The sequence below is a fragment of the Netta rufina genome, assembly GCF_964035555.1.
Source record: "Netta rufina genome assembly, chromosome: 22".
NCBI classification, from domain to species: domain Eukaryota; kingdom Metazoa; phylum Chordata; class Aves; order Anseriformes; family Anatidae; genus Netta; species Netta rufina.
In genome coordinates this window covers 5,449,995-5,465,461 of record NC_140146.1, presented here as the reverse complement: position 1 = coordinate 5,465,461, position 15,467 = coordinate 5,449,995, and the positions used below count along the sequence as shown (strand labels likewise).

The following is a 15,467-nucleotide window of genomic DNA, read 5'->3' as shown; positions in this document are numbered from 1 at the left end:
CCAAGACTGCAAACACTGGTTATCCATTATGGATGGATTGAGAATTATTCCATTGTGGGGATAATATTGAAAAATCTGGCATAGAGTTTGTATTGTGATTTGAAATAAGCGTAATTCAGACTGACATTCTGAAGGGGCACATGCTTTGTGCCAAATTCCCATTCCTCCTTTCTACCTATTGGCACTTGAAAAAGTGCACCACCCTTCTTTCATGTTGCTCATTACCAAGCTACCAGCGTTGATAGCAGGAATTGATAGCACCAGTGTGTGGCCAGAGATACTCCAGCCTCAGGTCCTGATATCCACAATGGCATCTCACACCAGCCAAACAATCACTTCTGAATGTCTCTGCCCATAAATTTAAGCAAAGGGATCAACAGCAAAAACGGGTTTTATCATTTCATTAAGTCTGCACAACAGCTTTCCTAGCTGCTGGGCTTTAGCTGGTACGAGGGGCGGCCAATAGCCAGTCCTGGGGGCAGAAATCTCAACACGATGTGTCTGTGAATATTGTTCCCAATACTATTAACAGCAATGCTGTATCTAGATTCTGCAGATTCTCTCATGTCAAATTTTACATGCCCTGATCTACTTAAACACTCCGATCTTTTAAACCAGTAGAAAATCGTTCAGAGTTTGGATCATGTATATAAAAGCCTGGCTTTTTAAATAGCTATTGCTGCTTAAGGATCCATACACCAGCTGCTCAGCAACTGGTATTTACTGCACTGCCTTTGGTGTACACTTTGTGCTTTCTTTTCACAAACTGAAGAAGTGAATGCCTATTGCTATGGTTAGTAATGATTAGGTACCACTTAGGAGCAGTTTTATGTACTTCTGTTCCTGGAATGCAAGGCTTGAATCTGTTATTTGTGTGCCGAAGGATCTTCTTGCATTTTGTGAGTGCAAAATTACACTCTTAAATTGTCAGTACAAGGATTAAGATTCTATTTAGAATTTCATACAGCTATGTAACAGACTTTTCTATTAACAGAGTGTTTCTCAACATCTTTTAGCTGCAGGCTTCTGGCTTTCTTGGAAATGTAGAGTTGAATATTGGAACTGCAATTGCATGTTACTTAGCACAAGAAGGAGCAGATATTAATTATGCAAACCATCGGGGAAAGTCTCCTTTAGACCTTGTTACAGACGGAAGGATTGTCCAGATTATCAAAGACTTTTCACAGAAATTCAGGTAAACGCACATCCTCTGGGAACTAACTGCAGTAAATTTATTTTAAAATGTTGAGTGCTCCCCCAGCACTGTGGTGTCACAGCTGCCATGCCAGGAAGGATGAAGCTTTCCTGAAACACATCAGATGTCAGTCTGAGCACCTCCTGTTTCATCTGGAGCTGGTTGCTGGCACTGTGTTTCTCAGGGCCTCTTTAAGGGTGCCTTCTGCCATTGGAAACAGTTGGCAAAAGCAGATGAACGCTGCTCACGCAAATTCAGCCTCCTGACTTGGAGAGCCCTGAGGCAGTCTGAGAAGACTGTCCACCGAAGGCAAGAGCAGCTCGTCTCTGCAGGGTAATTTTGGATTCTGTTTTGCTTTCACTGGATTCTGCAGTTAGAGGTATTTAAAGTCTGAACAGAGACGAAATGCAATGAAAGAGTGGGTGCCAGAATCTGCAGAATTTATTCCAGAGCTAGATAAATGGTTGTTTTTCAGCTGACGAGAGAATAGCTTAGAAAGTGCCAAGGGGAGAGTAGCAAGTGAAATTTCTCAGGTTCTGAGGAACTTTTGTTTGGATTTTGACTACAAATATGAAAGCAGAGTTCTGTTTGATCTGAGGGCATAGACCTGCAGGTATGTTACTGCTGGAGGGGGAACCAGGCAGCGGCTTCTGTAATTGGCCATGCTCCTGGTTCATTTTAAATAACAGGTGAAATACATCTCTTTAAACGTTTTTAAACATCTGGGGATTTTGAATCCAAGGAATCTCAGAATCCAAGGTAGAGGCTGAGTTGGTTCCACAAAGGCACTGAAGGCACACAAGTTAGAGCCGCAGTTGATCAGCCAGCAGTCTCCACGTGTTTCCCAGGGATTAATGCAATTTTGTGTGTTGCTGAAGAACGACTTGGAGTATGTGGCTCAAATTTCACGAGGTGTTCTCTGTTGCAGGGAACAGCAGGTTTCTTCAGACTGCTCAGCTGTCACCTGCAGCCTTCGCCGCGTGCACACCACCCCCAACACGATGACCAACCTGAGTGTCTCAAGCGTGGCAGTCCCCACAGAGTGCCTGGTCTGCTCAGAGCTGGCCTTGCTCATCCATTTCTTCCCCTGCCAGCACAGTATTGTCTGTGAAGGTAAGTTATTCTGCTTTTTCTGTACTTTTTTTTTCCCCCCCTTTCCCGTTCTGCCATGCAGCCTCCCTGTCTAGACTCTCATAAATCAAGGTCTATCGAGCTGTGTGTGACCTGAAACAACCCCAGCATGACTTCAACAACACTGTCTCTAGATAGGATGGCCAAAGTTATCCATGACAGGCACCCATTGTGCTGAGCACCTGCTGATAGGCCCCCCAGGCAGTGCTTATGGATGCCCTGGATAATTCAGAAGGAAGGCCAGACGTTTCAGTTCTGGCTGGCAGTGTTTTATCCATCAAAACCTCCTGAGAAGGATTTCCCCCTCCTCTGGCTTTTGTTACCCATTTGTATCTTGGCTGTTTTAATGGCAGCTTGCTCAAACATGTCTGCAAGCTTGTAACCTCATCAGGGCTCCCTCAGTCCAACCCCAGGGAATTTGGTAAGGGCTGTGTGTGAGGGCTGCATCCTTTTCACACAGAATAAAGAGCTGTTTTGCCTCCACGATGGCAACAGTTCTGGCAGCACGGAGATGTGAGGAGGTAAAGGTGTTTTAATTGCTACTAACATAGGAAGGACTAAACCAAAAGCCTAGGAGGTAGCTCAAAAAGAAGGCCATGTCCTCATTTCCATGCAGGAACAGTCTCATAATCACCCAGGGAGTTCTCAGGTCATTTAAAAGCTGATGTTCTTAAGCCTGTTCTCTTCCTCTCGCTTCTGGCACTGGTGGGCTTGATTGTAATCCCTCCTTGTATCATTTTGGTAGAATGCTCCAGGAGAATGAAGAAGTGCATCAAATGTCAAGTGACAATAACCAAAAAAATCAAGCAAGGTATGTGTGCTGTTCCTACTGTTCGGTGCTATGTATTGGGAAGGGTCCTTCACAGCATTTGTTTGAGCAACACCAGTGATTCTCAGAGAAATGCGCATAAGGAAGAAAGTTGTGTTTTGGGGAGAGACAAGAGGGGAGTACCCATTGCAGTGATCACATTCAGAGAAGAAAAAGTACTTTCAGCTGGCATGGGCCAAAATCAAGCTGCAGAGACAGGACATTTGAGGAAGCTAGAGCTGTGCCTGGCTTATTCTGTGCAGCATCAGGTTCTCTGCAGTTAGAGCTGCAGTCTCCTCCAGTCTACCTATCTACACAGGCAGCGATTTAACAATGAAAATTTGTGAGAAAGGAAAAATGGCAACTTGTGAAAGCCTTGCTTCTCACCTGGCTGAAATTCCAGTGCCTGCGCAGGGCTGGCATTGGCCAGCTCTCCAAGAATTGTTGAGCTGGGTTGTTTTGATAAAGATCTTTAGCCCCACCTAAAACAGATGTATCTGTATCACTCCATCCAGAATGGCAAATGTGTGTCATCAAGATGGTGGCAGCTTTGCACTTGCCTTGGAATTAATCCAGGTTGCCCACTGAAGCTTTTTCTACAGAGGTTAGGAAAGCGGTTATGATGTCTTTAGAGCCAAGATCCCTCTTCAGGAAACTCTAGCAGTGAACATGAAAGGATTGCATGTCCTGCTACTCATGTCATAGTGTTGTGTGATTCTGTTGGAGTCAGGTTGTAGTTTTCTGTCTGATGCCTGGAAAAATGCAATGGGGGAACAATTCTGTCACATGGCATCAGACAAAGACAGAAATTCTCTTTGGAACTCCAAAGAGTGGAGAGGGAAAAAAAAAGTTTGCCTGACAGTAGGTGGGAGCATTTGTCTTTGCTCCAGACTGCTAAATGGCATCAGAATGGAAACAAGAATTCCAGAGGAGATATTTGCATGCAGATTGCAGTTACAGAAAGGAACATCTCAGTCTGAGTGTATCAGCAGGACTTAACGATGAGTGATGTCTTCAGTGTGTCTTAGCAAGCTCTCTGTTGCCAAACTTGCTTCACTCTATGGATTTGAAGTCACTTCTTACACCACTGAACTACAACTTGATCCAGGAAAGGGGAAAGGGGCATTTGTATTGAAGTGTAAAACTACCTGATCAAAGATTAAGGAGCAGAAGATGAGCAGAGGCTGTATTGAGCTGAAACTGCAAAGAGTATATTTCCCTGAGCTGGCAGTTTTACAAGCATTTGGGGTTCTTCTTTCACATTTCATCTATGTAGAACAAGTATCTCTGTAAGGTCCACTGAATTTTGCATATAGAGTCGACTAAAGGACTCTACTTGTGTAGCTTCGTGTGTGCAAAAGTCACTGTAAGTGATGTCAAATGATGTCGTCTTGTTTTACCATGTGTGTCCTGAAAAATACCAGCAGAAATTTGAATCCCAAATGTAATCAGGAGGTTGAGAGAGCATGGTACCAGTAGCACTGTGAGGACTCCTGGACTAGTATGGCAGAACATCACAACCAGCACCAAAATCTTTTACTTAAAGGTAGCACCAGTATATTCCAGAACGCTAAGGCAGGACAGATCAGACAACATTTGCATTTTCTTTTTCTTTGTTTTGATTCTTTTATCCTTTTTTAAAAAAGAAACAGGCAGACAAAAGCAAACAAACAAAAAACGCTGAGCAAGAAAACAGCAAAGCAGCACTGGCCAGTCTGTAAAAAAAAAAAAAAAAAAAAAAAAATCATCTCTGGCTTTTTGTTTGTGGAATCCCTGGACAAGGCTCAGTGAAGAGAGTTTAGTCTGAGCTAATTGCTGCTCATTAAGGAACAATCTGATTAAAGAGACGCTGCATGAGGCAGAGCACAGTAGCAACTAACTTTCTCCCTGCTCTCCCGCCCTGCAGACAGCACCGAGGTGGAGTGCAGCCCGAGCTCTGAATCCACAGATCAGAGGAAGCTGATGGAGGAGCTGCAGAACCGCTACCGGCAGATGGAAGAGCGCATCACCTGCCCCATTTGCATCGACGACCAAATCAAACTGGTCTTCCAGTGTGGACATGGCTCTTGCCCAGACTGCAGCACAGCCCTTACTGTCTGCCCCATCTGCCGGCAGGCTATCCGGGAGAGGATTCAGATCTTTGTCTAAGGATATGCTTGCTTCCCTTCCCATTCCCACCTCCCTCATTTACTTCCTTTTTGTTTGCATTTTAGATGAGAAGCGCTGCTCGGTCTGGGTTTGGCTACCTGCAAAGCCAGCGTGAGAGAGGGGGGGGAGACAAATAATGTGATTGGGGTGGAGGTGGAGGGAGGGAGTCCCCTCTGCTCCCAGTGTCACACGGGCAAGGAGTGGTGCAGGGCAGGCAGCCACCTCGCCTGGTGTTGCTGCTCGATCAGAAAGATGTGAAGTAAAGAGCATTGAACTGTCAACTGAAGTCAGAAGAGACGTGCAGACCAGAGGTGATAGACTTCCATACGCAGGTGTTTTCAAGGGCATCCAGCTCCAGAGCCTGCAGCATGTCCCGTGCCCTGCAGGGGCAGAGCTGGAGCCTTGGCACTCGGCAGTGCTCTGAAGGAGACGCTGGGGAAGGACCAGCCTTATCCCTCGGCAGGCAGAGGCAAAAAGCACACGCTTGCACTTCACAGGAGGAGATATCAGAGGAGATCAGTCCTGGCCATCAGTCCTCCTCCTTGCCTGTCGCTGGTAGGGAGGCGATGTCCTCAGACAGCGTGTTCTCTGAACTGGAACTTGGGGGCTCAACAAGAATTCGGACTGACAGAGGCAAATCTGGATGTGATGAGATCCTGGGAACAGAGCGTGTGCCTTAGAGATAAAGTAGTGAACACTGATTGGAGAAAACATGTTGTTACAACAGGAACTTCTACGTGACACTCTTCTTCCATGTTTTTTTTCTGCACAATGGTGTGTTCAGAGACTCCTGAGCTTTCTATCCATAATGCCAAAGGCAGGTGTTAAATACTCCAATCAAAGTGTAAAGAAAATAAATAGTAATAATTAAGAGATGAGAAAGAGGGATTTCATTTTGGTTTCTTTGTTTTGCAGCAAAACTTAATAAAATAAAATCTATATTTTTCCTGAGCATTAAAATGAATGTACAAACAGTAGCTGAACTATGGATCTGGCTGTATTGTGTTTTCCAACTGTCTGACTGAAGAAATATTATCCGGTGACTCTGTCCTGTAAAGTAACTGTTGGTGGAAGTGCCAACCTGTAGGGCTAGCGTGCCATGCGTGTGTGTACGTATCCTTCTGTGTTTGTGTGTGGTATCTATCTTTAATGACACAATTATACACAAGTGATACTGTTTGTTACATCTTGCAAGCAATATTTAAAAAAAAAAGGAACAAAACTACTGTGGTCCTCTACTATCTTTGTTCATTGGCAAAGAGATGGCAAATATTTTAAAGAAATCTTGGATTTGTGCAATATGGGGTAGCTATGAATGTAGCTCTTAGTCCTCTGATGGTGTGAAAAAGTGCTGTCACAGTCCCTGATTCTTACAGATGATCTTCCTCCAAATATTCACTTGAAGCTGTTACAAATTCAGTGGGGTTTTGATACAGAGCTGCAAAAAAGAAACAGATTTAACCCCACGTGGGCTCACGCTTAATTCTGAAAGAAGCTGAAGCTGAATTTCAGAATCAGCTTTGGTGAAATCAGAAGTGTGGATGTATTTATTTATTTCCTAGATGTTCACATTAGGGTATATGCCTTTGGAATAAGCAGGTATTTACCCAAGTGGCTGCTGTATCGTGATAAGGGCTCAGGTGAAGAGGACGGTGCAAAGGCTGCTTTCTGGAACGAGAAGACGGAACCACCGTTATGAAGTAAGAGCTACCCTTTGCTTCAAGTGAAGCATTTTCCAGAATATCCAGTACCCTACCTGGATGCAGTTGTTGCAGCAGAGATTTTCTTTTTTCCTGGCTAATAGAGATCTTGTAGAGAAAGAAGAGCTTCCATCAATTCTACATTTTATTTTTTTTTATCAAATTCCTGTTCAAGAGCTCCTGATTTTTTTTTCTTGTATTGCTAAATGCGAGATGGAGTTTTGCACAGCACAGTGTACCCACTTACGTAGCATGGGAACTGTTTGTAAGCTCAGCTTTGTGGCTGGGGCTCTGTTCTTTCATTTCCCTGTTTCTGTTGTGATTGCTTTTGATGCCCAAGGCGCAAGAGTCGAGCTGTTAAACACCATTTTGACCCTTTCATTTCCTAGTAAGAAGAAGGGAATTGCTGCATTAATGGAGAAGAACCAAGCTGGTCAGCGGAGCTTCAGGAACAGGAGGGGATCAGCAGGAAGCGGATGCCTGTGTGTCCAGGTATGGTTTTTGACAGGTTTTGTCCTCACAGCAGGTTCAGCTCCACGGGAGGCTGAGGTTTTCTCCTCTTTTATTTTGGGGAAATGAACTGGGGAGCTCTGTGTTTTCCTGGGGTCTTCTGAATTGCAGTTCTGTAGCTCGCATCAGCATCGGTTTTGAGAAGGAAAGATCTTGCTGAGTCTGGTATAAATCTTTAAATGTGAGGCAGCAGCTGAGACAGGTTAATGCTATAACTACTGGGCTCTGTGTAATCCTCCCAGCTGAAATGCCAGCTCACATTTCCCAACTGGCCTACAAGAAGGGGATGGTTTTTCTTCCATTAACCAGCCTCTTCTGGTTGCAGTTCTTCCACAATATTTATGGGTGGTGCGAACACAGGCTTCTCGTGAAATTGAAATCGATATCGCTATTCCCAGGAATGAGCCTTCTGGAGGAAGGGTATTAAAATGTCCCAGGGGAAAAAAAGCAAAAGAGATTGTCCTGCAGACAATAAAGCAGGACTTTATTTTACTCGCATGGAGCAGAGCACATACTTTACTAACATGGGTTCTTGTGTGACCTTTATTGAGTCTTCGCAGTTGGATTTTGTTTAGTTTTTCAACCTTACAAGAGGTGGTTCCTCAAGGTTTTCCATCAGCACCTGCCAGACCAGGCTGTGCAGAGCATCCTCTTGCTTTGAAATGGCCTCTTGGGATGTCTCAGCATGGATCCTCCTGAAAATGTCGAGTTGCTTCTGCAGTCTTGTGTTGTCGACGGAAGGAAGACACAGACGCTCAATATGAGTGAACAATGAACTTCAACTTTAATGGATAGCTCAGTCGCCTTTTATCTAGTTTGAACATAATCAACTCATACATATTGCAAAAACTAAGCTCAGGATTGGCTAACATTTCCCGCTCTTTTCAGGTAGTTCCTCCTTCTTTTAGCCACCGTCCCGCCTTAGGGACTGTCCCCATCGCTCAAGGGCATCGTGTCCTTGAGCCTGATTGGCTCTCAGCCAGCTGTGTACGTGCCAGACTCATGTGAGTTGAGTACGGTACTTCACTAGCCCATTGCCTCTTAACTGCCCAACATCCACGTGTCCTATTTCACTTAACCATTCCTCCACAATTCCCCCGTTTTTATTTTGCGCTACAAATACCTTCTCTGTGAGTTGCTCTAGTTTCTTAGTTAGGCAGTTAAAGATTATACGTGCAGCAACTATAATCAATATAATTATAAGTAGAAAGCGAAGTCCCTCTTTAACTAACAAAACCCATCCACCCATGTTCCCAAAAACAGATTTAAGCCAACCTTCAAACCAACTATCTTGTACTACAATTTTTTGCATATGATCCCTTAACCATTTCAACTGGTCGTGAATTGACTAACCATGGTCGGAAAGATAAAAGCAACACATTCCTTCTACATCTTCACACCCATGTCCCTGAGCCAGCAGTAAGAAATCAATAGCGGCCCTATTTTGCAATACAGCATGTCTTAGACTCTCCATATATTGTGACATTTCAGAAAGAACTTGTGTTGTTACATTTGATTGTTTAACAGCCCAACAAGCAAGCTTATTAATGTTAGTCAAAGCGTGTGCAGTTCCCACACCAGGCACCAAAGAAGCAAAGAATCTTTCTGCTGGACCCCACAATTCTACATCATTACAGTCAGAACCCAAAGTTTTTAGTTCTCGTTTAATTCTTCTGCTCCTTGTCGAGTTCTGCCACGAGTGTAAATCTGGAGTGAAAAGTGTGAGTCGCCCTAGGTAACACGGTCCTCCAAAAGCATTGGCTGGTACTCCTTGCCATGCACGGTCTCCACAGATCAAAAACATGCCAGAGAGAAGCAGCACAGCCGCCGCTGCTTCCATGGTTACGTCAGACAGGCTGCAGGGTCCTGATGTCCGTCCCTCTGCTCTGTGCCGACTCGCCACACGGTGAGCTCCAAGCGCAGCGCTGCTCGTGGCGGTGACTGAGGGGGGGGAGGCTCCCATTGCCCCGTAGCCCCCTGAGGCAGCGTTACCGTCCTCACTGAAGGCGGCAGTGGGCAATGCCCAGCTCCGGCACTTCCCGGCAATCCCAGTCGCTCTGTAGCGGCACCAGCGACTCTCTGCTCAGCCTGATGTGTAGCTAAAGCGCTAGTGACTGTTCTCCAAGGCTTCAATACTTTTTTAGCAGACTTAATATCATTAATAACATCAAACAATTTATCTCCAAATTTACGTCACTCTGTTTGTTCAAAAACTGTATCAGGATTTGTAAAACAACCCTGCGCTACTGCACATGCTAACAACCCTGGTAATTCTTTTTTACAATCTATATCTAAAATGCTCCGCTTTTCTAAAAAGCATCTGAGCAAATTATACGCCGCTTGTCTTTCATACCTTTATATATACAGTTGCAGCCTTTCCAAAGACCTCGGCGGCGCTTTTCCGGAGGGACCCTTTATAGGCTCATCCTGAGTGCGGGGACTCCCTTCCACCTTCCGAGCTGCGGGTGCGGGGACTCCTGTCCCTTTCACCTTTCAGACCTCGGCGACGCGTGACCGGCGGGATCCTCTCCCGGGTGCGGGGACTCCACGTCCCTTTCACCTTCCCGACGCGGGTGCGGGGATTCTTGTCCCTTCCACCTCCTGGGCTGCGTTGCAGGACCAGTTCCTCCCTTATTCCGTCGAACACGTGGCCCAGGATCACTGCCAGCAGTGTCCAAATCCCGTTCAGACTGGTCCCTGTTCGGGCGCCAATTTGTTGTCGACGGAAGGAAGACACAGACGCTCAATATGAGTGAACAATGAACTTCAACTTTAATGGATAGCTCAGTCGCCTTTTATCTAGTTTGAACATAATCAACTCATACATATTGCAAAAACTAAGCTCAGGATTGGCTAACATTTCCCGCTCTTTTCAGGTAGTTCCTCCTTCTTTTAGCCACCGTCCCGCCTTAGGGACTGTCCCCATCGCTCAAGGGCATCGTGTCCTTGAGCCTGATTGGCTCTCAGCCAGCTGTGTACGTGCCAGACTCATGTGAGTTGAGTACGGTACTTCACTAGCCCATTGCCTCTTAACTGCCCAACATCCACGTGTCCTATTTCACTTAACCATTCCTCCACAGTCTTGGCCATCATTTTGAAGTGAACACAATTTTACTCTTTTGCTGTGGATACTTACTTGTACTTAGTCTTTAAACGAACACGATCCTTCTTAGTCAGTCTCCTATTATTGGAGAATTTCTGTGCTTCCTTTAGAATACAAAGGAGGCTGTGTGCTATTCTATTTCTTGCCTTTTAGTTCAGCCTCAGGAAATTCTTCATAACAAGTGTGACCCCTTTTACTTTCTTACTTTCTTATGCGTGCTGTCACTTAATTTTTTCCTGGCAGATAGTGTGCTAATCCAGCTGGGAGACTGGTATTTGACTTGGCAGCTGGTCTCGTGAGCAGGCTTTTCACGCAATTGGATTTTCAGGGAAAATTGATTTCATAAACCTGCCATTACTCTGGGCATCCTAGGGGTCAGCCCCAAGCCTTCTGAAATCCGTACCTGGGGTTATTTCGCTTGGCCTCAGTGGTCTTTTTGGAATAGTGCTTGGTATGCAAAGGGATTGCGCGATCCCAGGGCAGAAAGTGCCTGCTTTCAGTGGGCAGGAGGTAGGCTTCAAGTTTGGAGGAAGTAATAATGCAATTATTTGTAACCCTCTTTCCTTTGACCACTAAATTAGGCTTTCTTCAGAGCCCAGCCTGGGGTTCTGTGGCTCAGTTCATCTGCCAGGGAAGTGATTCAAGCATGAAAGTTTGGTGAGAGGAGCACCTGCCACAGCAGGTTCCTTAGAGCAGGCTGCCCAGGTAGGTGTCCACACGGGCCTAAGATACTTAAGAGTTTTTTAAAAAAATAATCTGGTCTAAATAAAATAACTCGTATTTCCTTGTCATGTGTACTGGGTGGGGCAAAGAGCTATTACTTAGCATTTTCTCCAGTTTATTTACCCTCTGAACAAGAGGATGAAGTTGTTTAACCACTGCATCTTAACTTTTTTTTTTTTTTTTTTTATCTGAATTCCAGTCTCTGTTGTTAATTAGCACCCCTTTTGCAAAGTCTTTCTCTATCCAGGAAAGGTGGTTTGTTGTTTTTTTCTGGTACAAATGCTCTTTCCTCCCTCTACTGGCAAAACTGAACTCAGTCCTAGGAATTTGTTGCTGATGGGTTTTGTCAAGCCTGTTTATTTATAATTTACTTTCCCAATATGATCTGCAGTCTTTGAGTGGCATTTTCCCCTGGAGTCAAGCATTTTGTGGCATGTCTAGAGCTTTTTCCTTTGCTCCTTCCCTCATGCTTCTTCCGTATTCTGGCACGGAACTATCTGTTTTAAGTAGACTTTCTAAAGCTCTTCACGTGGAAGCGTGGCCAAAACTCCTAATTTTACAGACAGCACGAGGCACTGGGAGCAGAGGTAGAGAGATAGCTTGTCTAAAGGCAGAGTCAGGAAAATAACCCATTGCTCCTTTGATTTTGTTCCCATTAATCCATTCTTTTCCCATGATTTCAGGGGGACGGGTCCCTCCACAAACAGATCACAAGTGATGAATGTAAGCCTACCGCAGAGCAACAAAGGAAATATCTCCACAATCCAGGGAAGCGATTCTTACTCCTTATGGACACCTTTTTATCTGTACATTAAGAAAAAAATCTCCCTCATTTAATTTCTGAAATTCTACCCACTCTGGGGTGGGAGCTGGGCTGCTGAGCTCCTAACTGGGGTCAAGAAGATGTCTCTTTGGTAACACGAGGTCAGGCCAGTACAGGCGCTTCTGTAAGCTGCAGCTTCAAATTGACACTTAAGCAAAGCATTCTGTTTTCTTTGCCAGCTGCAGCAGCCCCTTAAAAAAGGGGAAAAAAAAAAGGGAGAAAAAGGGGCAAAATGTCAGAGAAACAAGGGCCAGCTTTGGAAGGAAGATGAAAAAGGATCTCATGTTTGAATCCACACAGCCTTTGCTGGCTTCACCCATGGGCTGGGGCTTACCAGGACTAGCTGCTTTTTGCCCTTCATAACAAGGCAGCTGAAAATCTTTACTCAGCCAGCAGGCTGAGCTCTGTTGGAAGAGATTTTCACCTAATTTGTGAACATGCTGATGGCCGGGTTGAAGCTCACCTGTCTGCTTCACCTCCATCTACTCAGGAGCAATGCTGTGGCTGCTGGTTCCTGAGGCACTTCAGTGCCATCTCCAGCACCAGCACGCTCATGGGAGGGTTTTATTTCCAACTCTTAGCACAGGCTGATGTGATTGAAGTGCAGACAAGGGACAAAGCCTGTCCCCGACGCCACCCGTGCAGGCAGGGTGACAGACGGCTGCAGGGGCTGGTTCCTGATGCCTGTTCACACCCTCGTGTGCTGCTGTCTGGAATCTGGGTGTGCAAACAGCTCTAAACCCCCGAAATTTCTCCCTCAGCTAATTTCAAGGCTTATTTACCCAACTGGATCCACACGGATTACGGAGTGCATTGCAGGGGAAGTTTGGTTAGCTCAGTCCTGCCACAGTTCAGTGCAGCTGTCAGGATAAATGACTTTTTTTGGGGAGAGAAGGAGAAATATGCATTTGCTTAATTAACTCAATACTACAGCAGTTCCCAAACATTAAACACACACTGCCCAAAATACCAAACCAGGAAAGGCCTTCTATGGCTGGTATTTCTTGGCCAATTCATAGGTTGGGACACATTTTCAAGGAAATCAAGTGTCTGATGGTGTATAGAGCAGCTACAGAAACCCATGAGAGCCTTCAGACATCTGACACCTCTTAGCCTCTGATGGGAATTCCTGTAAGTGTTCCAAAAATCAGGGCTTCAAGATCTTGCATCCTGCCTGTGTCTTTCAGCAGAGTAAATAGCATTTCAGAGCTCTGCTTTTTCCACAGGTTTCAAATCTCACACACAAACCCAGGTTTTCAGAGACGAGGGAAGGTGTTGAAACCTTGAAATCCTAGACCAGCGGGTGTGGAGCTTCTTGGTTTTTAAAGAAATGTGCTCTCCTCTTTGGTCCTGCAGGTGCAGCGAGAGATGCGTGTCCCAGCTGCCCCACTGTGCCTGCTGCTGCTGCTGCTGTGCTGCTCTCACACCGTGCACTGGACGTACAAAGGTAACAAAAATGAGGCTGCTTTGGGATCACTGCTGCCTGCCAACTTGCTGAGATGCTCTCATTCTGCAGAGGCAACACTCAGCTGGACACTGCTTTTGTTTGTGAGAGGTCTCCAGCGAGCAGCTAATTTATTCCCCTTTATTGGTGACTGCGTATCTTGGGACTGGTTTTCCCCAGTGCCACCCCTTTGTGCTCCCCTGTGCAGTGAGGACGCATGGTCAGGGCTGGCAGACCCAAAAGGTTTGAACAACGGGGAAAATCTTTGCAATGTCTTAGAATAAAAGCTGCCCTTTGGATGATCCTGAAAGGAAAACCTTTAAACACTGCTTGTCCATTATTTTATTGTCTCATCTTATTCAGAACAGGTCACCAAAAAAAATTGCTCCTCTGTGTATTTATAGATCTTGTGAAACTTTATTTGATTTGTAATTGTTTCAGGAGCTTGTTTGCAGAATTTGCTGAAGTAAATGGCAGTTCTTTTACACTCTTCAGTGGGCTGGGACTCAAGCTGAAGGAAAGGCTGTTGCTGAGTGGATGCAATCCTGCAATTAGCCCACCAAGCGGTTTGCTGAAGTCCTTGCTGGATTTCCTTCTGCCCTTTCCTAAGCCCTCCATATTTATTCAATGTCAGGAAATAAAATGCCTGCAAACTTTAATTGCTTAAATGAAATAAAAAGAAGAGTTGGCAAATGGTAACAAATCCCCAGCTGTGGCTTTGATTGTAATAATTAGAAAATTAGGGAGCTGATGAAATAGCTTTGATCTACTTTCTTTTTAAAACCCTCACCTCTCCTTCCAAACCATCTCTGCATGGTTTGCACTCAGCAAATATAAACAGCCACGTGCTGGTTATTCCTCAGCTCTAGCTTTGTTCGTCTCAGACAAGTCTCCGTTGATCAATATATTGCAGTTTGAGGGAGGGATGTAAGCAGAATAAAAGGTTTCCATAGTGGCTGTCTGTCACAGCCATGACAGAGATAGCATCAAGATTTCTACTTAACCTCAAAGTCTTAAATATAGCACTATGGAGAGCACAAATAGCCTTGATGGGTTCAAGCAGCAATTAGCAGTTTCAGCAGCACTCAGACCTTGCAGGAAAGATTCAAATTGGGGTTAAGAGGTTTTAAAGCCATTGGAAAAAGGACAGTATCCAGCATGCCAGGTGTCCTCTGCATTTGCTTCCTCCATGGACAGGCACAGGAGGTGAGTGCAGAGGGCTCTTACTGCAATGCAGGTCTCATGTTTTGCAGCACAGTTGTCCTGCAGACAAAATAATGTATATTTTCAGACTGCTGAGCTAGCAGCAGCTCCCGCCCCATCCTAATGACCTGGTTTGCTTCTCTTCTGCAGAGGGCGAGCTGGATGAAGAGCACTGGGGGCAAACACCAGTTTCCCATCGACATCCAGAGGAAGAAAGAGGTGCACAACCCCCAGCTGCTGCAGCTGGAGCTAAGTGGTTACAACGAGCCCTTGCAGGGGGACTTCAAAATGACCAACAACGGCCATTCGGGTAAGGCTGCGGGGAGCCTGTTTATCTCCTGCCTAAAAAGAGGAGCTCGTTTCTGGCAAAGGAGCAGACATACAGCTCATACAGCCCCCTTCAGCCCCATTTTGCAGGCTTCAGTGGTCCCTGACCCACAGCACGGTGCATGCACCATCCCTCATCATGCAGCATCAGGACCCCCTGTGCTGCTGCCATGACCATGGGAGATGCTGGCAGCAAAGCCAAACCTCACATTTTTGAAGTGCAGACGTTGGTAATGGTAGGGCTGGCCTGAAACCCCAGCCTTTTGCCCACACCTCTTTGTTAGCACCCTGCACCATCCCACAGTGCATTTATTGGAGGAAATACAAACCTGAGAGCATCCTGCTTTTAAGC

The 15,467-nt window shown here is 45.5% G+C and overlaps 1 protein-coding gene across 3 annotated transcripts in view; it reads left to right on the top strand.

Moving 5' to 3' along the window:
• The window catches only part of MIB2 (MIB E3 ubiquitin protein ligase 2), a 40,436-nt gene extending 33,968 nt beyond the window's left edge, over positions 1-6,468 (top strand). For all 3 annotated transcript variants that reach the window (XM_084300121.1, XM_084300120.1, XM_084300119.1), the window contains 4 exons: positions 1,017-1,195; positions 2,124-2,308; positions 3,072-3,137; positions 5,041-6,468. In XM_084300121.1, coding sequence (XP_084156247.1) covers positions 1,017-1,195; positions 2,124-2,308; positions 3,072-3,137; positions 5,041-5,282 — 672 coding nt within the window. In that variant the 3' untranslated portion in view covers positions 5,283-6,468. The remainder of the gene's footprint in view (positions 1-1,016; positions 1,196-2,123; positions 2,309-3,071; positions 3,138-5,040) is intronic.
• The last annotated feature ends 8,999 nt before the right edge of the window (positions 6,469-15,467 follow it).